A 27,824-nucleotide genomic window follows, 5' to 3' on the forward strand; every position below is an offset into this window, starting at 1 on the left:
ATGTATATCCACAGAAAGGACTAACAACAACACGGACCTCACAGGGTTGTTCAGGATAATGCTGTACAAGATGTGAAACATTTAGGCATTGTTTGTTACCTGATGGCTAAATGCCCCACCGCGCCACCGGCCGAGCAGGGAGGAAGCACACACGTGCCCTCCCAGTGTTCCCCAAGGGATCTCGTGGGCCGATCCCTCCGGACTCTCTTGGCTTTGGGGTCCCTCGCTCCCTTTCGCCGCCGTCCTCCCCGCCCCCCCCCCCGGCGAGCGCCTGTCTCTCCCCAGGGAATGGCATCCGCACGGCGCGCATTCCTGAGCCGGCGGAGGGGCTGCTGGGACTTGTTTTGGCTCAGAGGGCGAATTCCTCCATTCAAACGCCAGTGTGCAAATCTGCCCTTGCCTGCCTATAGCCCGGCCCCCTTTCGGCCCGGGACCAGGCTGGTGACTGGTGACTGCTCTCGCCAGGTGTGCGTGTGTGTGCAAGGGATGAGTAGGCGAGAGTATGCATGGGCGAGAGGCTAAGACGGAAGAAGGCGAGGAGGGAGGAAAAGGGCGGGCGCGCGCCACCAAAAGACAAACGGAGCGGGGAAAGTGGATCAACTCCCCCGGCTGCTCCTTCCGGCTCGGGAGTTTGCTCCTTGGGATGCCCGATTCCTTATGGAATCGATGAGCCGATTCAGCTCAGAGGCTCAAGGCGATAGTCCTCATTGTGCACAGAGGAAGCCGGTGAAGGACTGTGCGGGGCCGGGCCTGCAGGTACACTTTGTGTGTGATACCCAGGGATGTTTCCTGAGACCCTTATTGTGAGTGTGTGTGGCTGATGTTCCCAAGTCCTACCGCAAAGTATCCTACATGTAAGTATGTAAATCGGAAATATTTGCGTTTCCTTCCTTCTTTTTCAACCCTGCCTCTTGTTTTCCCCCGTTGCCCCCCCCCCGCCTGTTTCTAGATTGTAAACCCCTGGGAACAGAGAAATGGCTTTTGCATTTATTTTTGCTAACACCCCTGCAAAGAGATAGTGTTATTTAAGTAATTGTGTGGGTAGTTGTAGATCTACAGTGGTGTGAGTGGTATTTAATTTCTGCAGTGAGGCCCAAGATTGCTTGGAACGGCACTCCCCTTGCCCTGAGAGCGTGAACTCTCCACCTTCCTCAATATCCGTGCTAGTAGTATATGCGTGGGAAGCCACCTGTAATTGATTTTTGTGAAGGAGGAGCATTTCTGCACACGGTCAGATGTATGCTCATTTTAAATTCTCCCACCGTGGCTGCACACACATTGCCAGCTTAAAATGCAGCTAGCTAGGTTGTTCTTTTTTCTCAGTTTGGATCAAAGCCAGTTTGGACTGAAAGGCATCAAAATGCCGTATGTCATAAGAAATGACAGGATACAGACAGCATAGATATGGATTGTGGCTAATGTTGTGTGTACACTGCTTTTCAAAACCAGCCATGGGAGTGCACCGGATGCAAAATAAGAGGGGGGGGGATGTGTGTGCAGAGCCCTAAATTGTTCAGCAAGTCTATAGACCCCTGGCTTAAATTAAGATCTCTTGAATCCTGTAAACTGCTTTTGCCATCTTGGATCCCTCCACGTTGAGCTGCATCTGGCCATACCAAATATTTGAGCAGTGGCATTATTTAAGGAGGTGGTGAAAAGTTAAAATCACTGGGCCACTTTTCAAAACAGTTTTTCCCTCCCTTCGATCGACCCAGAGATTTGTGGTGGGGCGGCAGCATTTTTACTGTGTGTACTTTGGACACACAGGAGTCCCAGGGAGAGAGATGCGCGAGGGCGGAGCAAGAGAAAAAGAGAGCATGTGCGGAGATGAAAAGAAGCATTCTTCATGTCATTAAGAATTAGTTAATGAAACAGAAGGGAATGACCTTGCTGTAGAAAATAACACAGGCTTTTGTTGTTCTGTTGCCAGCTGTATTTAGGATAATCCACCCTTCCCGGAAAGTGAGATGGCCCACGGATGCATATCATAACTAAAAGCGGGAAAACACAAGCAGCCACCAAAGTTGGAAGTTTTTATCCTGGGCTGGTGCTACTTGTGATTGATTCTTCAGCATGATGGGTAAGCCAGTAGGGTCAGTGCAGGTGCAACGGGCTGCAGAGCTGATTGGCTTATTTTGAGATTGAAGTTGTTCTATATGGAAGTGTCTATGTGTGGCTCAGAGAGACATCCCTCGTCTCCCTTCCTCTCTTAAGTATATATTAACCTCATAAGTCACTTGGGATTTATGGCAGAGAAGCCGCTGTAGGAAATACCTGCCCCTGGGGAAGAGGCAAGACCTGCAACTGATGACTCAGCAGGTCATTTGTGTGTCTGAGATTGATGACTCATGCCGGATCCTTGGAATGGCCCTGCCCTGCTTAATCACATCAGCCAGGACTGGAGAAACAGAGCTACACTTATTCGCATTTAGTTCAAGGAGGGATGGGATTCCCCCCTTTTACTGTCACAGGCAAACTGTAGTTTGTCAGCTTTCTTTAGCTTCAAAGGGAAGCTTTGGTGCTCAGTAGCTGCCAGCCTATTGTGTAGCTATTAATACCACAGAATGTGTGTCTAGGATCAGGCAGTTCCATCTCTCTATCCTATCTTTATCAACCACCAATGGGCTTATTGAGATGTTAGAACAAAGGAGTGAATGCTGATCTTAATGAATGAACGAACATATAAAGTTGTCTTACTCAGAACATTGTTCCATAACAAGACCCTACTGAATCAGGCCAAGAACCTTTCAGGTCCACCATCCTGTTTACCACAGTGCCTCATCTGGCGCTTAAAAGATTGCAATGCGGACAATACCTTGAATTGTTCGTGGTGAAATACTCAATGCTCCGATCTTGTGTTTGTGTGAATGCGGCCTAGAATTCTCCCCACCAGTCGCTGTTCACGCCCCCCCCCCAAATCCGTTATCCCTGTTTTGTCTAGATATTCAGTAATATTGTATGCAGGGCCAGCCCTACCATTAGGCAGAGAGAGGAGCATAGGAAATTGCCTTTATACTGAGCTGAGCCACCTGGCTCAGTGTTGTTTACACACTGACTACATGCTGCTGTCTGGGATTTCAGACAGTGAACATTCCCAGCACAAACTGGAGACACCAGAGATTGAACCTGAGGCTTTCTGCATGCAAAGCAGATGCTGTATTACAGAACTATATAGCCCATCCTCCCTGAGCTCTGGCTTTTCTGCTGCCTTAGTCAGCGAAACCTAGGGGTGTGTCCCCAGTCAGCAGTGGAAGCCACCCAGTCTGCTTCTCCTGTGGACAGAGCTGTATGTTTCACATGGTTTGCTTGCCACCCCTAAGCTATCCTGCTGCCCTCTGGTGCTACAGAAGACGCCGTCCGGCTATCAGTATTGAAGTAGGATTCAGATGCCTGTCCAATTGGCTCTGATCATGGGATGTGAGAGGGGATGCCGTCTTGTGCTTCACCTCAGGAAACAAAATCTATCATAGACTGGCCCTCATTGTAAGAAGATTGCAGACCTAGCCGTATTGCTGAATTTAAATTCCTTTCATAGTCATTTCCTCTTTCCTGGGAACCATAGAATCATAGAGTTGGAAGAGACCACAAGGGCCATCCAGTCCAACCCCCTGCCAAGCAGGAAACACCATCAAAGCATTCCTGACAGATGGCTGTCAAGCCTCTGCTTAAAGACCTCCAAAAAGGAGACTCCACCACACTCCTTGGTAGCAAATACCACTGCCGAACAGTTCTTACTGTCAGGAAGTTCTTCCTAATGTTCAGGTGGAATCTTCTTTCTTGTAGTTTGAATCCATTGCTCCGTGTCCGCTTCTCTGGAGCAGCAGAAAACAACCTTTCTCCCTCCTCTATATGACATCCTTTTATATATTTACACATGGCTATCATATCACCCCTTAACCTTCTCTTCTCCAGGCTAAACATACCAGCTCCCTGAGCCGTTCCTCATAAGGCATCGTTTCCAGGCCTTTGACCATTTTGGTTGCCCATAATAAAAATAGAAAAAAATTACTTGTACTCCACCCATCTGACTGGGTTGCCCCTGCCACTCTGGATGGCTTCCAACATAATATAAAAACACAGTGAGATATCAAACATTGAAAACTTCCCAATACATTCCCGCCTTCAGGTGTCTTTGACTTCTGATGGGAGAGTGATCCACAGGGTGGGTGCCACTACCGAGAAGGCCCTCCGCCTGGTTCCCCGTAACTTCACTTCTTGCAACAAGAGAAATGATGCCAGAAGGCCCTTGGAGCTGGATCTCAGTGTCTGAGCTGAACTCTAGGGGCGGAGACGCTCCTAGGAATTGCAGAGTACCAGTGTTGGCAGCAGCTAAGATATTTCTTAACAAAATTCTCAGTAGCTCAATCCCTTGATCATTGGAAGAAACTGTGACAATTAAAAGTGCTAAGTGCTATAAAACCAATATTAAGTTTGCAGACAGGTCAGCTAGGACTTCTGAGTCAAACAATAAGTTGTGTAAAAGTTCCCTTTTAAGTTACTTAAGGATTTCAGCCCTGTTCATACTTGGAACCTACTGGGTACCATGTGTCCATTTTATTTATTTATATACAGTGGTACTTCGGTTTATGAACTTAATCCGTTCCGGAAGTCCGTTCTTAAACCGAAACGGTTCTTAAATCGAGGCACGCTTTCCCTAATGAGGTATCCCGCCGCCAGTGCCCCTCCACTGTTCGGATTCCGTTCTTAGACTGAGGTAAAGTTTGCAAATCGGGACATTACTTTCAGTTTTGCAGCGTTCATAAACCAAATCGTTTGTAAACAGGGCTGTTCTTAAATCGAGGTACCACAGTTCCTAGCATAAAAATACCAAAGACCTTTACAACAGTATCTATATATAATAAAGAACCACATTAAAAATTGTAATTGGAGACAAACAATCACTTTCCAGTTATGGGAAGGTGCTTTCCTGATCATCTGCATAAGCCTGGCGGCATCGGAAAGTTTTCAGGAGGTGTTCAAAGATTGAAACAGAAGGCTCCTGCTGGGTCTCTATGGGCAGAGCATTCCTCAGGATTGGACTAATGGCACTATAAAAGGCTTGGTTTCTTGTTCCTGCAGATAACACTGGTGTTTGCTGAAAGAGGTTTCCGTGGGAAAGCAAACATTTAAACCTGGGGCTCTGCATTACGTATTTGTTCTAATCTTCTGCCTGCCTCTTCAATTTCTTAGGAAAGGCAGGGGAAATGAAGCTCCAGGGAGCTGCAGGTCAGGTTCAGGCCTACTGTTATGAGCAATGTTGATAGTGGGCTGCTTTGGAGGCCGTGAGGTTGGGGATTTGCTCCTGTTTGATGGCGTGATGGCAGTTTTGTTCCCTGGGGGATGGTGACTTTGCCCATGTAAAGATTGCCATTTTGAGCTTTAGTTTGGTGGGAGGGAGGGGAGGCAACATTTCCTGCTTTGTGGGAAGGTGTTTTGTGTGTGTCCGTATTACCAAACAGTTGGGGATGTCTATTACTCGTCGAGCGATGAGATTTACCAGCTTGGTTCCTTTCGGGGGGCCTTTAAATGCTCTCAATTTCCTGCTGGTTCGGCTTGCCAATTGATGGAAACAGTCTAGTTTGCCTTAAGGTGGGCAGCTGCCAGGGGCTCCTGCTTCTTCTGCACAAGGTCCACTTTTGTGAATGCCAGCTGCTTGGAATCACACCTGGGGAGGAGAGTGTTCATGCAGTCAGGTCTGACATCCCATAAGCATCAGAGTGTTGCCTCTATGAGAGCAGAAAACTGGACCAGGTGGGCCATTGGCCCTGATCCAGCAGGGCTCTCCTTATGTTCTCAGCATGTTTTCATCTGTTATGTAGCATTATTAATACACATGGTGGTTTATAGACTAAAATTGAGACACCTGCTTTGAAAAAATTTGTATAAGTGTGCAGAGGAGGAAGAACAGGGTGTCCTTTTAGTAATTAAATCAGGCATAGGCAAACTCGGCCCTCCAGATGTTTTGGGGCTATAACTCCCATCATCCCTAGCTAACAGGACCAGTGGTCAGGGATGATGGGAATTGTAGTCTCAAAACATCTGGAGGGGCGAGTTTGCCTATGCCTGAATTAAATGTTAATGCATGGCAAGAAAGGAAAAAGTATGAAATGCATCAGCACACAAAGATGATAAACAAGGATATGCTAATGTGTCAGGAGACCTTCCTACAGGGAACCTCCCCCCATCCTGTTGACCAGCTCTTCGCCCAGTGAGAGCAGCAGCAGTGGGTCAGGTGGGGGGAATGAGGAAGTTAGCGGTATGGAGGTGGCAAGTCTCAGTGATGTTGGAGAGCCTTTGCGCCGCCTTGACCAAGAGGTGGAGGGGGACAGGCAGCCCCTTCCGGCGCCCGAATTAAAGCACGCCACTAAATATAAGGTCGGGAGGAGGCTGGACACACAACAGGAAACGTCCACTCCCGGATTCTTGTTTTCTGCTATCTCTGCACTGTAAATACTATGCACAATAAAACCTTTAAAGACAAGTACGGACTTGGGCGTCCTTACTCGAGAGTAGCTGCAACAACACTATTACATAATCTATCTATATAGATACAAATTTAGTAATAATTGTGGCGCTGTGGGTTAACCACTGAGCCTAGGGCTTGCCGATCAGAAGGTTGGTGGTTCGAATCCCCACGACGGGGTGAGCTCCTGTTGCTTGGTCCCTGCTCCTGCCAACCTAGCAGTTCGAAAGCACATCAAAGTGCAAGTAGATAAATAGGTACCGCTTCGGGGGAAGGTAAACGGCATTTCCGTGTGCTGCTCTGGTTTGCCAGAAGCGGCTTTGTCATGTTGGCCACATGACCCGGAAGCTGTATGCTGGCTCCCTCGGCCAGTAAAGTGAGATGAGCGCCGCAACCCCAGAGTTGTCCACGACTGGACCTAATGGTCAGGAGTCCCTTTACCTTTACTATAATTTCATGGAGTCATGTTGAGTTGGAAGGAACCACAGGAGTTATCTAGTCCAGCCCCCTGCAATGCAGGGATCTTTTGCCTAACATGGGACTCAAACCCATGACCCTGGGATTAAGAGTCTCGTGCTCTACTGACTGAGCTATGCATCTCACCATAGTGAGGAAGATTGTGGCCAGGTGTCCTGTGTGCCTGCTGGGTCTGCCACTCAGGTGCTCCCTGTTGCTGATGGGCAATTTCAAGGTCCTGCTGTCCCTTAGAATTCATTGTTTTCCCATAGGATTGTCTTTTGGAAATTAGGGCAGATGGCCACCGTGGGGCAAAAGTAACGAAGATGAATAGGAGCAAATGCAGTTCTTTCTATTTAGTTCTTAGGTGGGAATGAGAACAAAAGGGTTAACCCAGCCCTTTCCCCCAACCTGATCGACCAGATGTTTTGGACACATATACACAATGGGAGTTTTAGCCCTCAGGCACCAGGTTGGAGAAGGTTAAAAACAAAAGGAGTCAGCCTTCTTTGTGGGCTTTGAGAAGGGACTTGAAAGATGGGAAAGAGGAGAGGTTGTAAAGGCCTTTTGGCACAGAGATTATATCTGTTGCTTCTGGGCGACTTCCAGGCCATCAATAGCGTGTAGGAGGAAATCAGTCAGATGCTGGAAATTTAGGTTTTTGTAATTAAAGTGGTGCAACAAATCTACTTAAAAACAAATAAAAACCCCAGATGTTTTGCAATTAGGAAACTGATGAGAAAAAACACTTAAGAAGTGTGAGTTAAATAATTCCAAGGAAGTCAGGATGGATACTCACTGTGGTATAACCACCCCACAAACAAATCAGACCTCATGCTCAATAAAGAGCAAGCAAATTGGGATGAATGCTGAATAAACTGGTTTGTCTGCAGGAGCAACTGGTCACTACAGCAGCAGCAGCAGCAGCAACAGCTTTGTTGTTTTTTCCTTTGGGTTTGGTTTTGCAGTCAAACGGTGCTTGCAGGCTGTCACTATTTTCAGGTGAGGTTCAGTCCACATACCAGCAAGTTCAGGTTGTGTGGTTGCGGTTGGCCGAGAGGTCTCCTACAACAAACCTGCTTCCCCAAAAGGTCAGACTCCCCCCCCCCCCAGTAAGGAGACCCCCCCCCCAGTAAGGATGGGTGAATGCTCTGGAAACCTCTGTGCTAGCAAGTCACAATGAATGCTTGATAAATTTGCTGCCTGGAAGCACATCAAGAACTGATGTCATGTCCAATGCCAACTTCGTGAATTCCTTCATTATCCCTTCATTCGTGTAGCCCATACTCTTTCTGTATCGTATACATAAGAGCACATCACTGTGCTCCCTGTAAATGAAAGGAGAACAACAAACAGACATGTGCTTCGAGGTTGTCCTAAGGCTGGCATTCTCCGAAGAAACCAGAAGCCTTTTTACTGGGAATAGTAGGGGAGGAAATCCCCCAAGAGGACATTACATTCTTTCTGTATGCCACAACTGCTGCGAGGCTACTACTTGCGAAGAATGGGAAGAGTCAAGACATACCAACGACAGATGACTGGCAAATGAAGATGATGGACTTTATGGAATTTGCCGAACTGACTGGGAGACTCCGCGGCCGGGAAGAAGAGGAGGTGGAGGAAGATTGGAAGAAATTTAAGTTATATCTTGGAAAATATTGTAATATTTAATAACCTTTAGTGAAAGTGTTAGAGGCTGTCGGTGTAAATATAGAGAATCGGTTAAGTTTAAAGAATCTTTTTATATATATATATATATAGGTAGATTTTGATGAGGTATTGAATTTTGGAACTGACAAAGATGATTTGATATGAAATTCAGACGGAGGGGATTGGGGGGAGTCACATACCACTGTTTAAGAAAAAATACGAATTTGTAAGTAATATTTGTGTTTGTTTGTTTTTATGTTTGTTTTTCCTTGTAAAATGAATAAATATTATTATTATATAAGGTAAAGGGACCCCTGACCATTAGGTCCAGTCGTGACCGACTCTGGGGTTGCGCGCTCATCTCGCATTATTGGCCGAGGGAGCCGGCGTACAGCTTCCAGGTCATGTGGCCAGCATGACAAAGCCGCTTCTGGCAAACCAGAGCAGCACATGGAAACGCCGTTTACCTTCCCACCGGAGCAGTACCTATTTATCTACTTGCACTTTGACGTGCTTTTGAACTGCTAGGTTGGCAGGAGCAGGGACCAAGCAACGGGAGCTCACCCCATCACAGGGATTCGAACCGCCGACCTTCTGATCAGCAAGCCCTAGGCTTAGTGGTTTAACCACAGCGCCACCTGGGTCCCCTATTATATATATATATATATATATATATATATATATATATATATATATATATATATATATGAAGCTGGCATTTTCATATATATATATGAAGCTGGCATTCTCCCTTTCACCCAGGAGCTGGCATTCTCCCTTTCACCCAGGAGCGTGCTCTGAAAGGGTGGGAAATAGCCATCCTGATTGTGAGTACGGTAGACTGGCTGAAAGCTCATAGAGGGGAAACGAGTTCAAATTCAATGACCCTCACTGTGTACCCCCAGGGCCTAAGGAGGTAGTAAACCAAAGCCTCTCGGAGGCAGAAGAGGAAGAAGATGCATTGTGGGAAAAGATTGAGAGTGTCCGGCACAAGCTGACCCGCTCTCTGAACCCGGCCAAGCTGACTCCATACCTCCGCCAGTGCCGTGTGATTGATGAGCAGGATGAGGAGATGGTGCTAAGTCCCCATCAGTTTCCATGCAAGAGCAACCGGACAGGTGAGAGAAGTTAAGAACTCGCTTGGAAGGTACAGCGCTGGGGGTGGGGGGTGGGGATGCTTTGTATAAAGCAGTCCTGGCCCAAAGCCCTAACCCAGGAATCGATCCCAGACACACGTCTCTATGGTCCTGGCTTATTGCTTTTACTTATCACGGCGTCAAATTGCATTTTAATATGAAAAGAGCTTCTCTCTCTCTTTCTCTCTGCCTTGCCCATACAACTATCACTATGATTTATGCTCTTGTTATTCCCATTTTACAAATGGTGGGGCTTAAGACTCACACAGGGAGACGGAGACTGAAATGAAATTGGGCTCAAAGCCTTCCGGATTCTGCCTGGCCGTGCTGGTTTTGGGACAGCGGGAGAAGGTTGGAGCAGTATCTTCGGATACTTGAAGCTGCTTGGTTTTTGGTTCGGCTCGCAGCGGATCGTGTGGCACACATTTGTTCTGCTGTTATCCTTTATTGTCTTCCTCTGCAGGACTCCTCATGGATATCTTGCGAAACCGAGGGAGAAGAGGCTACGAAGCATTCCTAGAATCCCTGGAGTTCTATTACCCTGAGCATTTCACCCAGCTGACGGGGAAGCAGCCAGTTCAGCGTTGCTCGATGATCCTGGGTAAGAAGTTGTGGAAGTCTCCTCCTTATAGGCCCCTTGGCCCAGGAGGTCGACAGCTTGCTTAAAAGTTAAGCAGGTCAGGGTCGGGTCAGTGCCTGGGAACCACATGCAGGGGTGCTCTAATGGGTGAATGGGGATGTGGTGGTCAAGCTGGTGCTTCCGCTGCCTTCTCCGCCACCTCTCCCTGCCCCATCCCATTCTTGACAAGCAGCAGTGGTGCCACATCTGGGAAGGCAGTGCAGGAGCAGCACCCCAACTCTTACTCTGTGACTGCTGCAAAGTGTGAAGCAGAGATGTGTGTTTGTGTACACACAGTGGGATGCTTCAGATAAACATACATCCCAGTGTATGTTTATAAAGAAACATCTCCACATGTGGCATTGTCTACTGCTGCAAATGCCAGTCAATGGGTGGTGAACATGCTCGTCCTGTTAATGTGTGATTTGACTGCCCTTGGTTCGAAACATAGCAAGCTGCTGTACACTGAGCTGGACCGTTGCTCCATTTGGCCTGATACTGAAAGACCTACATTGGCTCCCAGTACATTTCCGAGCACAATTCAAAGTGTTGGTGCTGACCTTTAAAGCCCTAAATGGCCTCGGTCCAGTATACCTGATGGAGCGTCTCCAGCCCCATTGTTCAGCCCGGACACTGAGGTCCAGTGCCGAGGGCCTTCTGGCGGTTCCCTCACTGCGAGAAGTGAGGTTACAGGGAACCAGGCAGAGGGCCTTCTCGGTAGTGGCACTTGCCCTGTGGAATGTCCTCCCATCAAATGTCAAGGAAATAAACAACTATCTGACATTTAGAAGACATCTGAAGGCAGCCCTGTTTAGGGAAGTTTTTAATTTCTAATGTTTTATGGTGCTTTTAATATTCTGTTGGGAGCTGCCCAGTGTGGCTGGGGAAACCCAGCCAGATGGGTGGGGTATAAATAAAGGTAAAGGTAAAGGGACCCCTGACCATTAGGTCCAGTCGTGGCCGACTCTGGGGTTGCGCGCTCATCTCGCATTATTGGCCGAGGGAGCCGGCGTATAGCTTCCAGGTCATGTGGCCAGCATGACAAAGCCGCTTCTGGCAAACCAGAGCAGCACATGGAAACGCCGTTTACCTTCCCGCTATAGCGGTTCCTATTTATCTACTTGCATTTTGACGTGCTTTCGAACTGCTAGGTTGGCAGGAGCTGGGACCAAGCAACGGGAGCTCACCCCGTCACAGGGATTCGAACCGCCGACCTTCTGATCAGCAAGCCCTAGGCTCAGTGGTTTAACCACAGCGCCACCTGGGTCCTGGGGTATAAATAATAAATTATTATTATTAATTATTATTCCTAAACTTCCCTCTACCCCGTGGTCTGCTTGCAAATGCTGCTTAATGATTTCCCTGCCTGTTGCAGCAGTTGTGATGTGCTGTGACGGATGTGGCATGATTTTTAATTGCATTGTTATTGCTGCTTTTATTTCATACGTCGCATTGTATTACAATGTGAATTCCATAAATACAACATAAAATAAAAATCCGTATGGATATTTAATGCACTGTGTCCGCTGTTCACATCTGCTGCTCCCCCTGTTCTTCACATACATACCATGGACCACTTGTATGAAGCTTACGGACCACAATTTGAGAACCCCTAGTCAACATGATTGGTAGCCAACATGACTACCAGTCAAATGTGAACTACAACTCCCAGCTGTTAGCTACAACTCCCATAACCTTTGGACATGCTGGCTGGGGCTGATGGGAGTTGTAGTTCACAACCTCTGGAGGCCATCAGGTTGGCCACTCTTGATCTACACCAGTGTTTCCCAACCTTGGGTCGCCAGCTGTTTTTGGACTACAACTCCCATCCTCCCTAGCTAGCAAGACCAGTGGTCAGGAATAATGGGAATTGTAGTCCAAAAACAGCTGGAGACCCAAGGTTGGGAAACACTGATCTACACCAACTGATTTTTGGGCAGGAGGCTTATCCCAGTGCTACCTGCATATGCTGAACATTGACTCTGGGAATTTTTTTGCAGACAAGACAGGCACTCTGCTATTGAGCTATGGGTTATCTGCAAAGCAAGTCCTAGAGTAGACCCACTAACTAACATAGGCACATTAATTTTAGCTGGTCTACTGTGAGTGGAACCTTGGTTGGCTGCAACCCATGGGCGTACCCAGTGAGGGGCGGGGGGGGCCAGCACCCCCCCTAGAAGCAAAAATATATATTAAATGGTTATAAAGTGATGAAACGAAACAAAATTAGCTCCCCTCTTTTCCCTCCCCTTCTACCCCCCTCCACCCTCCAAAACAAAACCTCCTCTGGCGTGAGGCGGCTGGGAAGCCCACAAGGCGAGGGGGAATGAGGGAACTCAAGAGTCGGAGAGGCCGCGCGCTGCCTCACGGGGGCTTTCCCCTCAGCTGCTAAAAGGCCGCCTTCGCCCTGTCTCTGGGGAGCCATTCTGGCACTGAAAAGGACCTGCTTGGCCAGGTGCGCCAGCCAGCCAGCCAGCCAACCTCCCGCCCTTCTTAAGCCACCTGAGAGCGAGTGAGGAGGACGGGCTGTGACGGCAAGCGAGGCTGCGCCGCCGTCCGCTTTTGTTTCTTTCCCCCGCGCACCCAGGGGAGGAGCTGGGAATGCCGAGCAGGCTGCAAAGGTGAGGGCGTGTCCCTGTGCGCCTTCTCCACTAGCTTGCCCCCCCCAGTTTTGATCCTGGGTACACCCCCGCTGCAACCCCCATGTGCCCAGTTTTCTGAGCCTCCTCTTGCTTTCCAGATGAGGAGGGCCATGAAGGCCTGACTCAGTTCCTGATGATGGAGGTGAAGAAGGTGAGGGCTCAGCGGAAAGGGCAGCTGGAAAAGGAGCACGGGCTCCAGGCGAAGAACCGGGCCTTGGAGGAGGAGGGCGCCCAGCTGAAGCAGCAGCTCCAGAAGCTGCAGAAGGTGCAGGAACGTTGCCAGAGGTTCCAGGAGGAGTGGGACTCCCACAGCATGGAGCTGCTGAAGCTGAAGGACGACAACTACATGCTGGCCATGCGCTACACCCACCTGTGCGAGGAGAAGAACTCTGCTGTCATCCGAAGCCGGGACCTGCAGCTGGGGGTATGGAGAGCAGCAGGGGGGGAAGAGAGAGGCGGGGAGTATTGGTGAATGCATGCAGGTGTTAGCAGGGCAATGAAAACGGGAGTGCGCACCCAAGATAAACCAAGGCCGCTTCTGCGTGCCAGGAGTCACTGTGTTAATGATGCACTGCCTGCCTGGATGTTGGTGCTTTGGGTTCGTTGGCCCTGGCTTGCCAGCCACTCCTTTATAGGGAAATAGGGGAATGGTGTCTGCCAGCGAGTTGCTTTGAAGGTTTAAAAAAGTTTCCCCAAAGTAGTGCTCGAGGAAATTAGGCAAAGGAATCCAGTGGTTTGGGATGAATGCCACCACCAGTGGATTCTCAGGAACATAGGAGTGTCTATACCAGGAAAGGGAACACCTTATATTTTCCAAATGTGTTATGGGTGTATGAGCTTTCGCTGTGCAGTCGGTTTTGGAGGACTGGTGTCATAAGAGAATATCAAGGCCGCTGTTTTTGCATGAAGGCCAGAGCGTGCATACGCTTTAGGAAAAGCCCCAGGTACAAATAAAAGGTTCTGAATTATGGAGAAGTAGCTTTGTTCTCCTGTAAGTCTCATAACACAATAATTCTTAAGCTGATGTTTACTGGGGAAGGGAGCTGTCTTATACCCAGTCAGATTATTTGTCAGTCTTGCACATTTTGGGGATGTAGCCCATGCTTGCCCTACTCAGAGTAGACCCATTGATGTTGCTAAACAGGACTAGCTCACTGATTTCTATGGGTTAACCTAGAGCAGGCATCCCCAAACTTAGGCCCTCCAGATGTTTTGGGCTACAATTCCCATCATCCCTGACCACTGGTCCTGTTAGCTAGGGATCATGGGAGTTGTAGGCCAAAACATCTGGAGGGCCGCAGTTTGGGGATGCCTGACCTAGAGTATAACTGAGTTGGATCCAACCCATTGTGTCTTATCTGGCTGGCAGCAGCTCTCCAGGCCAAGGGTCCATCACAGGCATAGGCAAACTCGGCCCTCCAAATGTTTTGGGACTGCAATTCCCATCATCCCTGACCACTGGTCCTTTTAGCTAGGGATCATGGGAGTTGTAGTCCCAAAACATCTGGAGGGCCGAGTTTACCTATGCCTGGTCTATCACCTCACCTGATCCTTTGAACCGGAGATACCTGGGATTGAACCTGCTTCCTTCTGCATGCAAAGCATGTGTCTTGCCAGGTATAACATTTCATGATGTTCCAAATATTCCCAGTCAGCTTTTTCTCACCTTCCAAGTCCCTCCTTGGGAGTTTTGTATTCTCCTTGAGCTCCTCTCAAAGCTCCCCCCCCCAAATCCTCAAAGCTTCAGTTAACCTAGGCATCTGAATACACCCTGTTTGCTTGCTGTCTTGTGGTTTCTCTTGCGTTGTATCCCTCCCCTCTTGTCCTCCCCTTCCTTTTATTATCTCTCCCACTTGTCCCCCTGTATGGCACAGCCACTGTGGAGTAAGCAACTGCCTGCTATTTTGCTCTGTAAAGCCCTATGCATATTGATGACGCCGTAAAAATGATTGATGGCGGTAGTCCTCGCCTTCGTTGGTTAGACCTGAGCCCTGTAGTTACTTTCACATTTGCTCCAGGAAGGCATTAATACGCAGACCATGTCTAAGGCACTTCTTAATCTTCTCTTTAGTGAACTGAAAAGGGGCTTCCTTTGTGTTTATAGCAGAGCATCTTTTCATGTAGGATGCAAGTACCAGAAAATGAAGGGCTGCTTCTAGGGTATGTTTGTGTATGTCTGCCTGCACTTATTTGCAATGGAACATGCTTATAACAAGTCATTCTTCTTGTAGATTACTTTCATTTCCCACTCTGTCCCTAAAGGTTCATGATAAGATGCCAACAGCAATTAAAATTACGATATTTAACATTTTTTATAGTGGCTCACAGTATTCAAAATGCTTCATGTAAAATAATAAATTATTATTATTATTGGGAACCAGGCAGAGGGCCTTCTCGGTAGTGGCACCCACCCTGTGGAATGCCCTCCCATCAGAGGTCAAAGAAATAAACAACTATCTGACGTTTAGAAGACATCTGAAAGCAGTTAGGGAAGTCCCCCCCCCAAAGAATTGTTATTAAATTTTCCAAATAAACAAAACCAATGACATTTCATATTAAATTCACCATTCTCAGTCTTTTTGCTCTGCCGAGCTTTTGAATTCCCACCATTCGGCTTTGTTTCTCACTCTCATCTCGATCTTTTATCGTGTTTTCAATATTCTTTTTTTTTTTAAAAAAATGTTTATTTCAGTAACAAATTGTACATCACAGTTTACATTTAAAAACCTTACAATACATACATTACAAGTAATACATGCATTGCAAAAATGCAAAAATTATATCGATTAATAAAGTAAGGAGTGTTTAGGGAAGTTTTTAATGTTTGATGCTGTACTGTTTTTAATATTCTGTTGGGAGCCGCCCAGAGTGACTGGGGAAACCCAGCCAAATGGGCGGGGGTATAAATAATAAATTATTATTATTATAATATTATTATTATATCAGTAATTCCCTTAAAACTCCCCAGTTGGGTAAGGTTGGTTTTATCAAATATAAGATGGCTAGGGAACTGGATCAGATTGGCAGGCTGGACCCAGAATTCCTTCAGCTTCCGAGGGCCACTTTGGCAGCTGGGCAGGGCTACTCACCTGTCAATCAGCTGACATGATATGATGTCAAGTGTTCCAACTTTGAACCTGTAGCTTTCAAGAAGACGCTTCCTTTGCAGCCTCTTTAATTCAAGCTGCGACTGAAAAGAGCCGTCCTTTGTAGCCGTGTCTTGACTTCAAGCTGTGGCTGCAAAGGAAAGTTGCTGTAAGTGCACTCTTGATTCTATGTTTCTAGCTGTAATTCAGTACCTTTTGAATGGGGTGTGGTGACCGAAAAAGGTGCCGACATTAAAAAACTCTGAAATCTACTGGCAGCTGCAAAACAGGACCTGAGCTGCATCCGTGGTTGTCAAATGCTGACTGTCTGGCGGGAAATAAAGAAAACCAGGTGGATGAGGGGAACAGAATGAAGTGTTGAACCCTGAAGAAGAAGCATTTTTGCACTGCAACATTTTATTGCAAGTCCCACTGGTCACCCCCATTTTACAGAAGCGGAGGCTGAGGCTGGAGAGAGGAACTTGCCCCAGGCCCTCTGCTGAGCTCATGGCAGAATCAGGATATGAGCCTAGCAAAACCAACCCAGATCTGTAATATCAGTATGTAGCAGCAATTAAAGAAAGCCTCATGCTTATTTGCTGTTGCTAAAACGTGTGTTCATGTGAAATCGCTTAGTGTGTGTGTGTGCTCACGAGAGAGATGAAAACTTCTTTATTTGCCCTTATTGTGATTCATGGGACAGAACGTCAATCTTTTCCACATTTGTTTTAATAAGATAAAAGAGTTTGGTGTACTGTGGTTTAAGCATAGTATGTTTGTGTGTGCTTGTGTGCTATTATGCATGCAAGGCAAGCTTGGGATTTCCCCTTTATTGCTTAGAGTCTAGGTGTGTCATCTGATCTGCTCCCAATCACTTCCCAGCTGATGACTCCTCAGGAACTTTGTAGGTACTCCAGGTGAGATATAAACATGAATGGACCTTTAATTGACCTTGTAAGGCCACTAAGGAGATGCTGGTTAGAAAGTGGTGGGAAGCTTAAATGGTTGGGGGACAAACCCACACCCTAAGGAAGTTTATAGGGCTGCAGCTTAGTCACCTGGCTTTCACCTTGAGCAACTGACATACCGGTTTCCTCTCTCCGAGACAGGAGAGTTTCACTAGGATCTTATCTGTTCTGATCTGATTTTCCTTATCTGGAATAACTGCAGTGCTGTTTTAGTCTTCTGGTTCCTGGGATTCTTGCCACAGAACTCTTACTCACTGTTGCCCTGCGGTATTGTCTTCATCATGTTTTGGCCTACAACTCCCATGATCCCTAGCTAACAGGACCAGTGGTTGGGGAAGATGGGAATTGTAGTCCAAAACATCTGGAGGGCCGAAGTTTGGGGATGCCTGGTCTTCATCTTCATTCCTGGGTTTACCTAAACGGCTCTTCTCTGTTTACCTGTTTCCTGTACTCCTTCCTGTTTATCTTGCACCACCTCTGCACTTTCTGTCACAGCACTATGGAAAACAATGTGGAATGTGGGCCTAGTGCAGAGATAGCCAATGGGGTCGTCCTCCAGTTGTCAGACTACAACTACGGTCAACCCAGCCAACTTGAACAATGGTCATGGATGATGGGAGTTGTAGTTCAGCAACAACTGGAGGGTGCTGCACTGACTGCCCCATGCTGAGAGAGAAAATAACTTGATTGATCCTGCCTGAGTTGGGCCAGGTCTCAGCTTATTTTGAGACCCTGGATATGCGAAATGGAGTGTTTCTGTTTTCATATTAATTTCAAAGGAATTAATTTCATATTAATTTCAAAGGAGCAAACCTCCTCCTGTTTTTGTAAGCCCCCTTTCCAAACAATATTACATGTTTCATAAAATTTATGTACCACTTGCTTGTTAAAAAAACCTCAAAGAAGTTTACAAAAGATAAAATCAAGAAAAATTGCAAACCTACTTTGTAAGATCAACCCTGGTCTTCTGCTTTGCATCTGAGGCTCTCCAGGCATCTGACAAGACTCTACTCCTCCCCCAGTTTGGGAAAAGGGAAAGACAGAGCCATTGAACATGAAAAGAAGGCTGGGGGTGGAGACGAGGAGAACGCCATCCTTATAGGACCCTGATTTTGACTCCAGTAGAATGGTCCATGGCTTTTAGGAGTAGCTGATCTCTCCCAATTTCTATCTAATTCTTCGCATTCTTTCTTCTTAATCAGAGATATTGAGTGCGTGTCCTAAAAAGAGAGGTGGTTGTTTTGTCACCCTTCCCTTTTGATCTGGAAGCTCTGATCCTGGTCCCCAGAATCGTGGGATGGGTTATGGGGAGAAAAGTTCACTTTGCTCAGATTCATTCATCCCTTTGTCTTTATTATCACTTGATATGTTTGAGGGTTTTAGACTGCGGCTTTATAATTTGTAATTGCATCATTTTATGTTTTCAAAGTGTTGCGAACCACTTTGAGGAAGTTAATCCTTCAAAGGCAGCCTGCCAATCAATCAATCAATCAAATAAATAAATCAGTATAGAAAGGGGTGGATTGAGCGGCTGTGGCCTTTGTTTCCTATATTTCAGATAGATCAGATGAAATGCAAGGTCAGCAGCCTGGAAGAAGAATGTTCCCTACTTAGGAAGCAGGCAGCGGCAGCTCCCCAGAGAGAAGTGGAGGATCGTGGCCTTGCTGACACTATCTGTGAGTTGCGAGCAGAGAACCAGAGACTGATAGCTTCGCTTCAGGAGCTGCAGAGCAGGCTGCAGGTACTTGCTGAAAATGTTTCATGCTAATCCGTGGAGGGGCTGTATTGAATTGCACCTAATGTCTCACCGCTGAAACTTGAGCTTCTCCTGGATGGTAAGAGCCAGCCTCTGTGTGCAGGAAGTTCTTCTCGCTCCAGCAATGTCTTTTCCAGCCTGACAGGGATACCTCAAAGGCAGAGCATATGGTTTGAATGTGGAAGGTCCCAGGAAAATTGAAATACGCAGCCCTGCTGGATCCTCTAGTCTGGCGTCCCGTTCATACAGTGGCCACCCAGATAATAATAATTTATTATTTATACCCCGCCCATCTGGCTGGGTCTCCCAAGCCACTCTGGGCGGCTTCCAACAGAAAAATAGAACACAGTAATCGATTAAACATTAAAAGCCTCCCTGAACAGGGCTGCCTTCAGATGTCTTCTAAAAGTCTGGTAGTTGTTTTCCTCTTTGACATCTGTTGGGAGGGCGTTCCACAGGGCAGGCGCCACCACCTAGAAGGCCCTCTGCCTAGTTCCCTGCAACTTGGCTTCTCGCAAAGAGGGAACCGCCAGAAGGCCCTCGGTGCTGGACCTCAGTGTCCGGGCAGAATGATGGAGGTGGAGACGCTCCTTCAGGTATACTGGACCGAGGCCATTTAGGGCTTTAAAGGTCAGCACCAACACTTTGAATTGTGCTCGGAAACGTACTGGGATGCCTGCAAGAAGCCTGCCAGCAGGGCCTGAGGGCAACCTGAAGATCAAAAGGGCCTGGGACAGTTGGTATAGTTCAGGATGGGCAAAAACAGTTGCTGGACTACAACTCCCATCATCCCTGACCATTGGCCATGTTGGCTGTGGCTGATGGGAGCTGGAGTCTTAACAACACCTGGCGGTAGGGTTGCCAGACTCAATAGAGGACAGGACTTCTGTGCCTTTAATTGCCCTGCTCTCTTTTGAGTCTGGAAACCTTAAAGAGAAACCACCAGACCATTTGTTTAATTTCCAAGCAAAGGGTCTGCTGGTTTCTCTTTAAGGTTTCCAGACTCAAAAGAGAGCAGGGCAATTAAAGGCACAGAAGTCCTGTCCTCTATTGAGTCTGGCAACCCTACCTGGAGGTGGTGCAGAAGGTATATGGCTGTGGGATGCAGGTTGCTGGAAGGTCTGGTTCAAGACACCTGCTCATCACAGTGCTTTAGCCTCATCTCTGTTGCCTCCGCCTCTCTCTGCTCTCTAGCTAGATGTTTGATTTTTACGTGTAGCCCTACAACAAGCAAAGGGCTGGACCCCAGCAAGGCTGCCCTATTCTCACTGCTGCGATGCCTTGCCTTTTTGTGAACCTTTGTTTTCCTCTGCCCCAAATAAACCCTTCTCAAAGCTCCTAATTTCACCTTTGTGTTGCTGGAGCTTGCACTGCCCATGATTCGTTTCAAAAGAGAAAATGTGCTGAACAGACAAATCTCCTGCAGCAAGGCTGGTCCCTGACGCTGCATCCAAGGCGACCACAATGCTTCTCATGGAGGATGGAGCTTGGTGCCCCTGTTGCTAGATCACAGCTCCGGCGCTAGTAAAATGCTAAGAGAAATAAAACCTGTTTAAAAGAAAGGCCTTTAGTGTTGGCTCAGAGATGTAGGTGGAATACCAATGGGTGGTTTGAACAGCTGTGACTGTTTAGGAGATGAAAGCTGCCTGTTGATATCTGGGTTACAAAATCTTAACCCACCAATAATATGTGAACACATAATTTTACCGTTTCCCCCCCTGTTGTTTGTTTAAAAGAAGGCATCCTGCATCACAGACCTCTTGCGGTTTGTGAAATCTCTTCTCTCTCCACCCTAAATGCTGTCTGTACGACCTTATATCACGACACACAGCTTATTTGCAAAACCTGGAGAAAAATGTTTAAAACACATTTCCAGTTTGAGATGATTTCCTATCCCCCGGCCCCTGAAGAAGAAAGGTTTAACCAGGAGAGGATATAATTTAACTTGGGGATGTGAAAATAAATTGATTGGTGAGGAGGCAGCATCTGTTTAGAATCAGTTCGTTATATAAATCTATTACATGCTCAGCAAAATGTTGATATTGCCATTTAAAAGTGTGTAATTTAAACTTGGAGTGGTTTAAGAACAGGGCCCATAAAGCATGAAATTATAAGGTTCTTATCTCGGAAGACGTGACCCCATCTTTCTGTGTTCCTAATGAACCGTAAAGCATTGCTTAGTTACGACATTTTGACATTGCAGCTTCAATCATTCACAGTTTGGCTCTTTGGTCTGAGAGGGAGGGAATATTTTCCATTCAGTACCTTGGATATCCCTACCGGCATGTTATGTGCAAACAGAGCGAGCATGTGAACCAGCTGTTAGGGCACATCCACCCTGCAGACTTCCCACCATTCCTTTCCCCAGGAAACCTTGGGAGTTGTAGTTCTGTGAGGGGGTGGATAGGGAGTCACCAGACTAGAATTCCCAGGATTGAGAACATGAGAAGAGCCTGCCGGATCAGGCCAATGGCCCATCTAGACCAGCATCCTGGCATAAAAAAGGGTGTGGAGTTTGTATTGCAAGAGGCCCCTGCAGTTTGTGGTGGGGGAAATTATAAAACAAAACAAAAAAAGTGTATATAGATGACATTTTCTACTCCGTAGCCCCCATTGGGGGAATACTGAAAACAGCCACCCTGCAAGTGCTGACTGCTGTTTCTCTCTCTGTCCATCATGCTATCCCTAACTCGGCTCATCCCACCAGGCAGGTGATTCTGTGTTTCTGTCGCTTAGGTAGCAGGTGAAGGTCCAGTCCCAGGCTCTGAAAGGATCCTTCTAGACATCCTGGAGCACGACTGGAAGGAAGCACAAGCAGACCGGCAGGAACTGTGCCAGAAACTGGACTCTGTGCAAAACGAGCTGCAGTGGGCTGAGGAGCTGAGAGATAAGGTCAGTCGCCCCTTCCATGGGCATCTGTTTGGGGGGAGGCTTTGATGCAGTTGTGCTCTGAACGCATTCAGTTGTCTCAGCCAAGTTTTGAGGGCCTTTCACCAGGTTGCTCTCAAAAGTCACCGTTCCCTAAGTGGGTCCCCTCCTCGCTATGGCTCTCTTGCTTCCCCCTCACCCTGGCCCCGGTCCAATCTGCTTCACAGAAACATTAGGAGCTGGCTGATACCAAGACAGGCCATAGCATCATCTAGCTCAGTGTTGTCCATAGTGGCAGCGGCTCTGCAGGGTTTCAGACTGGGATCTCTTTGTCAGTTGTACCCAGAGATGCTTGAGATTGAACAACCTCGGACCGCCTGCATGCAAAGCTGATTTTCTGCCGCTGTGCCATGACCCTTCTTGGGCTTCACTGCCCAGAAGGAGAGGGCAGGATGAGCAGATGCTGCCATCTGCCCCATTCCTTTGCCACTGCTCACTTGCTTGGGGAGGGGAAGGTGAACCAGCAGAGGTATCTGGGGAGAAGAGGAGCAGGACCAAAGTGCCGGCACCGGGTGTGGCTCTTGGCAGCTGCCCATCAATGCTGACTCCTGACACTGGCCCTGTTCAAAGCTACTACCACGAAGCCCAGCTCTCTACCCCATGGGGCTACCTTTGAAGGTGACTCGGAAACTACAACTAATCCAGAATGCGGCAGCTAGACTGGTGACTGGGAGCGGCCGCCGAGACCACATAACACCGGTCTTGAAAGATCTACATTGGCTCCCAGTACGTTTCCGAGCACAATTCAAAGTGTTGGTGCTGACCTTTAGAGCCCAAAATGGCCTCGGTCCAGTATACCTGAAGGAGCATCTCCATCTCCATCATTCTGCCCGGACACTGAGGTCCAGCACCGAGGGCCTTCTGGCAGTTCCCTCGTTGCGAGAAGCCAAGTTGCAGGGAACTAGGCAGAGGGCCTTCTAGGTGGTGGCGCCTACCCTGTGGAACGCCCTCCCAACAGATGTCAAAAAGGAAAACAACTACCAGACTTTTAGGAGACATCTGAAGGCAGCCCTGTTCAGGGAGGCTTTTAATGTTTAATAGATTATTGTGTTTTATTCTTTTGTTGGAAGCCGCCCAGAGTGGCTGGGGAGACCCAGCCAGATGGGCGGGGTATAAATAATAAATTATTATTATTATTATTATTATTATTATTATTATTATTAGCTGGTGTATGTTGAGCTGTGTGCACGTGCATCATTCTTTCCCCCCCACTTGATGTGTTACAGGTCTGGTTGCACAGGTTGCAGGTCTAAACCTGCAGCAGTTCTAAGCCCTAAATATATCCCTTGAAAATGTAACCCTCTGGATTTTCTCCCCCCCCCCCCAATCCCACCTCTCCAGTATCTGCAAGATAAGGAAGATCTCCAGCTGAAGCACCAAACTCTGCAGAAGAACTGTGACCTGTACAAACACAGAATGAATACCGTGCTGGCTCAGTTAGAGGAGATCGAGAAGGAAAGAGATCAGGTGAGCTGCTTCTTTAAGGCAGCCTCCCCTTATGCTAGAAGTAAGGGTCCCTGCTAAGAGATAGAACCCCTCTACTATCATTCTGGGCTGCTAGGTGAGGGCAAGTGGTACTGATGTAGTTAGTCATGAGAATCAAGAAGCCAAAATGGAAGGAATGGGCCTAGTGAAGAGAGGAGGCATGCTAAGAAAAGTATTTGGAAGCAGAGGAGGTCAACTGGGATGGAGGACCTTTTTGGTGGCTTCCTCCTCTCCTTAGTCCTATGTCACCATATAAGGCAGTGGCTGAAAAGCTCACCACTGCATTGGGCCACAGTGGAGAGAACCCACCTGTTGTTGAATTCCAACTCCTATCATTCTTGACTGGTTGTGGCTGATGGGAATTGGGAGCCCACCAGTATCTGGAGGGCTGCAGTGTTCAGTGAGAAGGTGCTCCCATTAGAAGCCATCATGTGGAAGACGACCCCCCCCCACTCTATTCCTGAAGCTGCAGGGAGTTGAGGATTGGTATCCTACCTGCCAAGTGTGAGCCTTGCTGTACCTGTCTGCGATTTGTAGTCGCAGTGTGGGATGTGGTCCTGAGGTCCAGAGCTCATCATCTGGGGAAACCCAAAATTTCTCTAGAAAGCAGGCTCTCTAGTCCTTAAGACACTAACACTACAGATGGTGCCTGGTTGGCAGAAGAGGACCTTGCAGTAGCCAAGGGTGGGGCATTATTGTTCCTGATAACTCTTAGTCCCCGCCCCTTGGCTATGGAAGGCAGAATTGATAAGCTGCGCAAGATAAACAGAGGCATGCAAAGTTGCTTAATTTGTATACTCCATTACAGAACTTAGCTTTTTAGAAAACAAACAAAATCAGAAGAAAATGTCTGTCTGCGTGTAATCCCACCTTCCCAAGGTAAGTCAAACACACCCACCCACCCCACCAGGAATGTGTTTTGTTTCAGGCAATCCAGAGCCGAGACGGCGTTCAGCTGCAATACTCCCAAATCCTCATTGAGAAGGACCAGTACCGCAAGCGTGTCCGGGCCTTGGAGGAAGAGAGGGACGAGCTGCTGGGCAGACTCACAGAGGCCGAGGGCAAGATTGGCACCCTTGAAGCACAGGTGCAGCGATGCCATTGCACCAGGGCCCTGGGCAAGAAGGTGCATTTTGAAAAGAGGAGGAAGCCTTCGGGCAGAAAGGAAGAGGAGGTGGAGGGGAAGGTTGATATTTTGGAGGGAGGGAAGGCAGGCAGCCTAGACTTGAGTGGAATAAATTTAGGAGGGAATGACAGAATTCCTTGCATGTTAAGGGGATGGGCTGAAGGTAAACTAGCAGCCGAGAAGTCATCAAGCTCTTGGTTTGTTACTTAGGCCCTCAACTGCAAACTTGCAGTTTTACCAGCTTCCAATCTTCAAATTCAAGTGGGTCTTTTCTTCTATGGAGCTCGAGCTGGCAGGCCTGGGTTTCCACTGTGATCTCCCATCCAGGCCCTAACTTGAGCCACACCTGCTTTGCTTCAGCAAGTTTGCTGAATCATGCGCCTTCATGCCACAACCTGGGAGGGTCCTTGCTGCGTTGTGAAGCACATGCCATAATAAAGTAGGCCATGAGTATCTGCCGTGTACATCCATAGTGGAGGCTTTCCTACCATTCAGTAGCAGAATAGCTCTGCTTGCAGCTCCACCTGCCCAAGATAGACAAACAATAGCTCAAGAGTGTTGAAGATGGTGTGATTGCGGGGAGCCTCATTATCTGTCGTATGCACATACATTTTTGAACCACGCAAGCCTGTGTGTGTTCACTCAGAAGTAAGCCCAACTGTTTTCATTAGGGCTTACTGCCAAGTAAGGGAGCATAGGAGTGCAGCCTGTGTGTTGGTTAATTTCAGTTGTGCAGTCTTGTGGTGTAGTTGACCTTTGAAGTGGCTCGTGGTCAGTGTGGGCTTATCTAATGGCCTCTCCTCTGCCCCCCCCTTAGAATCACTGCAGGGGGTGCAGCTCAGAGAGGGAAGCTCCTAGCCAAGTTTCAACAGCGCCACCTCTCTTGTTAAGGAGCTGACCCCTGCGACATCTTTTGCTTTTCCACCCTGCAGATGTGTTCCTCCTCCCATTCGCTCTGCTCCATCCTAAGCAGCACTTGGAGCATGGTAGAGAAGCCTCCATCACTGGAGAGTGGAGTGGTCGATACGCCAGGCGTCTTGGACGTCGCCTTCCCTGATGACACTATAAGCCAGAATGGGGTAAGAGGGGGGTTGGATAAAGCCAGAATGTACATTAGTAGGACTTGTGCCTCACATGGGGGAGTTCCCAGGTTCAAACTCTGGCACCTCCAGTTAAAAAGAATCAAGTAATCTTGGTAGGGCTGGACGATATATCAATATATCATCCAAAACATGTTTGAAAGTCCATATTGTGATAATCTGTTTCATCGTTTTTGACCTGGCAATATATTTTGAATCATGATGTGTATGCGTGCTATGCAAAAATTTCAATGTGGGGAAAACCGTGAAGCCAGCCAAAGCTTCTATCAATTCCTGCAGCCCCTTTAACTTAGCCAGCTCATCTCTCCCCCGCCTCCTGCAGGGGCCAGTGAACAGGTGCAGCCAAAAATCACGGGAAAAACCGTGAAGCCAGCCAGTGGCCTCTACATAGCTCCATCCTCATTTCAGACATTGTGATATATTGGTATATCCTGATGGTATATTAGCTGGCGATATATCACGATGTTGAAAACCAGATATTGCCCAGCCCTAAGTCGTGGTGGGAAGGACCTCTCCCTGGGACCCCAGAGAGCTGTGGGCAGTCAGAGGAGACAACACAATCCTAGCTGGGGCAATGATCTGAATTGGAATGAGGCAATTTTCCTATGTTCCTAAGAGTTTGGGCAGCTGTTTTGCTGTTTTGCAGAGCAGTGGGTGTGGATGTAACCTTTGTACGCTAGGCTAGTTTCTGCACACTCCCCTGCTTATCAAGAACATATCCCAGTCAGGCTGAAAAACACAAAATGAGAGTGCGAAGCAGCGGCTGGGAAGTTTATATGGTCTGAGAAGAGTCTCAAGGGCCAGGCAGGCAGGCTTGGAGGGCTGCATTAGGCCCCTGGGCCTGAGGTTCCCTGCCCCTGCTATAACTCCTGCATTGCAGGGGGTTGGACTAGATGATCCTTGGGGTCCCTTCCAGCTCTACAATTCTATGATTCTAACTCTTCAACCCACGACCCAATTGGTGGTGCAACTCTGCCCTTCATGCTGCTTGTTGTAACATGCACCCCCACCATCCAACCCCCCCCCCAAAAGTAGGCTTTCTCCTCATACACAAACTTATACGCACACTTGATTTACAGCTTGCTGAGTTTTAATCTCGCCGATGAACAGAGAGGCAAGGAAGTTGTGGTGTGTGTGTGTGTGTGTGTGTGTGTGTGTGTGTGTGTGTGGCGTTCTGGTTTTCAGGTCTTTTCTCCCCTCTCCTTAGGAAGTGACTCCAGAGCGCGAGAGAGAAATAAACCGCCTTTCCATCTTTCCCTTCCCCCCCTGCACTGGCTCCATTCTTCGGCGGCAGCGTGAGGACGGACCGACGACCCCCATCAAGAGGTGACACTTGGAATCCCATGTTGCTGTCTTCAGTCTCAGGCAAAGCCTCAAGGGAATTTTTTAAAGCATTGAACATGAATGCTTTAAAGTCCCAGTTCTTTCACTTCTCCAAGTCTCCAGCTTCCTTTGGGGTAGGGGAGAAGGAGGGAGGTAGAATCTGTGTAGGAGGGCAGGAGAGTAGCCATATGTTGTTTAGTCGTCTAGTCATGTCCGACTTCGTGACCCCATGGACCAAAGCACACCAGGCACTCCTGTCTTCCACTGCCTCCTGCAGTTTGGTCAGACTCATGTTGGTGGCTTCGAGAACACTGTCCAGCCATCTCGTCCTCTGTCGTCCCCTTCTCCTTGTTCCCTCAATCTTTCCCAACATCAGGGTCTTTTCCAGGAAGTCTTCTCTTCTCATGAGGTGGCCAAAGTATTGTAGCCTCAGCTTCAGGATCTGTCCTTCCAGTGAGCACTCAGGGCTGATTTCCTTCAGAATGGATAGGTTTGATCTTGCAGTCCATGGGACTCACAAGAGTCTCCTCCAGCACCATAATTCAAAAGCATCAATTCTTTGGCAATCAGCCTTCTTTATGGTCCAGCTCTCACTTTCATACATCACATGTATGGAAGAGTAGCCATATAGGGCCTTTCATTGGATGTGATGATGCTTTTTTCATAGTTTCCCATCACGCATCCCAGGCTCTTATCCCTTTTCTGCTCTCCCACTGCACTGTTTCCTGGACATAAAGCTTTTTTTTTTTAAGGTGGGGCTGGCATGGAGAGCAAGGAGGCAGTGTGTGTGTGGGGGGGACAAACCCCATTTTGAGCTGAGTGCAGCTTGAAAAGGGGTGGATCTGACTCCAAATGCAGCCAGCCTTCTTTGAGCAGGAGAAGATTCCCTTTCAAACTTTCCCCTCCCCATGTCTACATGGGACAGGAGCTGACAGGCAGGTAGAAAGAAAAAGGGACTCCATGGGCGGGACCTGAGACCTCGTGGTCTGTGCATGCTGTAGGATGCAAGGGGATGGCAGGCAGCAAATGTGGACGACCTAAGAGGTTTTCATAGCAGCTAGGTAGAGATAAGTGTGCACCAGTTAC

General features: G+C 47.9%; 1 protein-coding gene across 2 annotated transcripts in view; it reads left to right on the top strand.

Annotated features, from left to right (window-relative positions):
• Positions 1-344: 344 nt before the first annotated feature.
• Positions 345-27,824, top strand: part of CARD10 (caspase recruitment domain family member 10) — a 49,032-nt gene continuing 21,552 nt past the window's right edge. The window contains exons 1-11 of one of the 2 annotated variants that reach the window (XM_035128071.2): positions 345-854; positions 1,931-2,080; positions 9,475-9,687; positions 10,169-10,306; positions 13,065-13,390; positions 18,579-18,761; positions 21,513-21,668; positions 23,046-23,171; positions 24,118-24,315; positions 25,248-25,394; positions 26,623-26,741. In XM_035128071.2, the coding sequence (XP_034983962.2) occupies positions 2,074-2,080; positions 9,475-9,687; positions 10,169-10,306; positions 13,065-13,390; positions 18,579-18,761; positions 21,513-21,668; positions 23,046-23,171; positions 24,118-24,315; positions 25,248-25,394; positions 26,623-26,741 (1,613 nt within the window). In that variant the 5' untranslated portion in view covers positions 345-854; positions 1,931-2,073. The remainder of the gene's footprint in view (positions 855-1,930; positions 2,081-9,474; positions 9,688-10,168; positions 10,307-13,064; positions 13,391-18,578; positions 18,762-21,512; positions 21,669-23,045; positions 23,172-24,117; positions 24,316-25,247; positions 25,395-26,622; positions 26,742-27,824) is intronic. The other variant, XM_035128072.2, reaches the window with a different exon arrangement.

The sequence above is a fragment of the Zootoca vivipara genome, chromosome 10 (assembly GCF_963506605.1).
Source record: "Zootoca vivipara chromosome 10, rZooViv1.1, whole genome shotgun sequence".
In the NCBI taxonomy this organism is placed as follows: domain Eukaryota; kingdom Metazoa; phylum Chordata; class Lepidosauria; order Squamata; family Lacertidae; genus Zootoca; species Zootoca vivipara.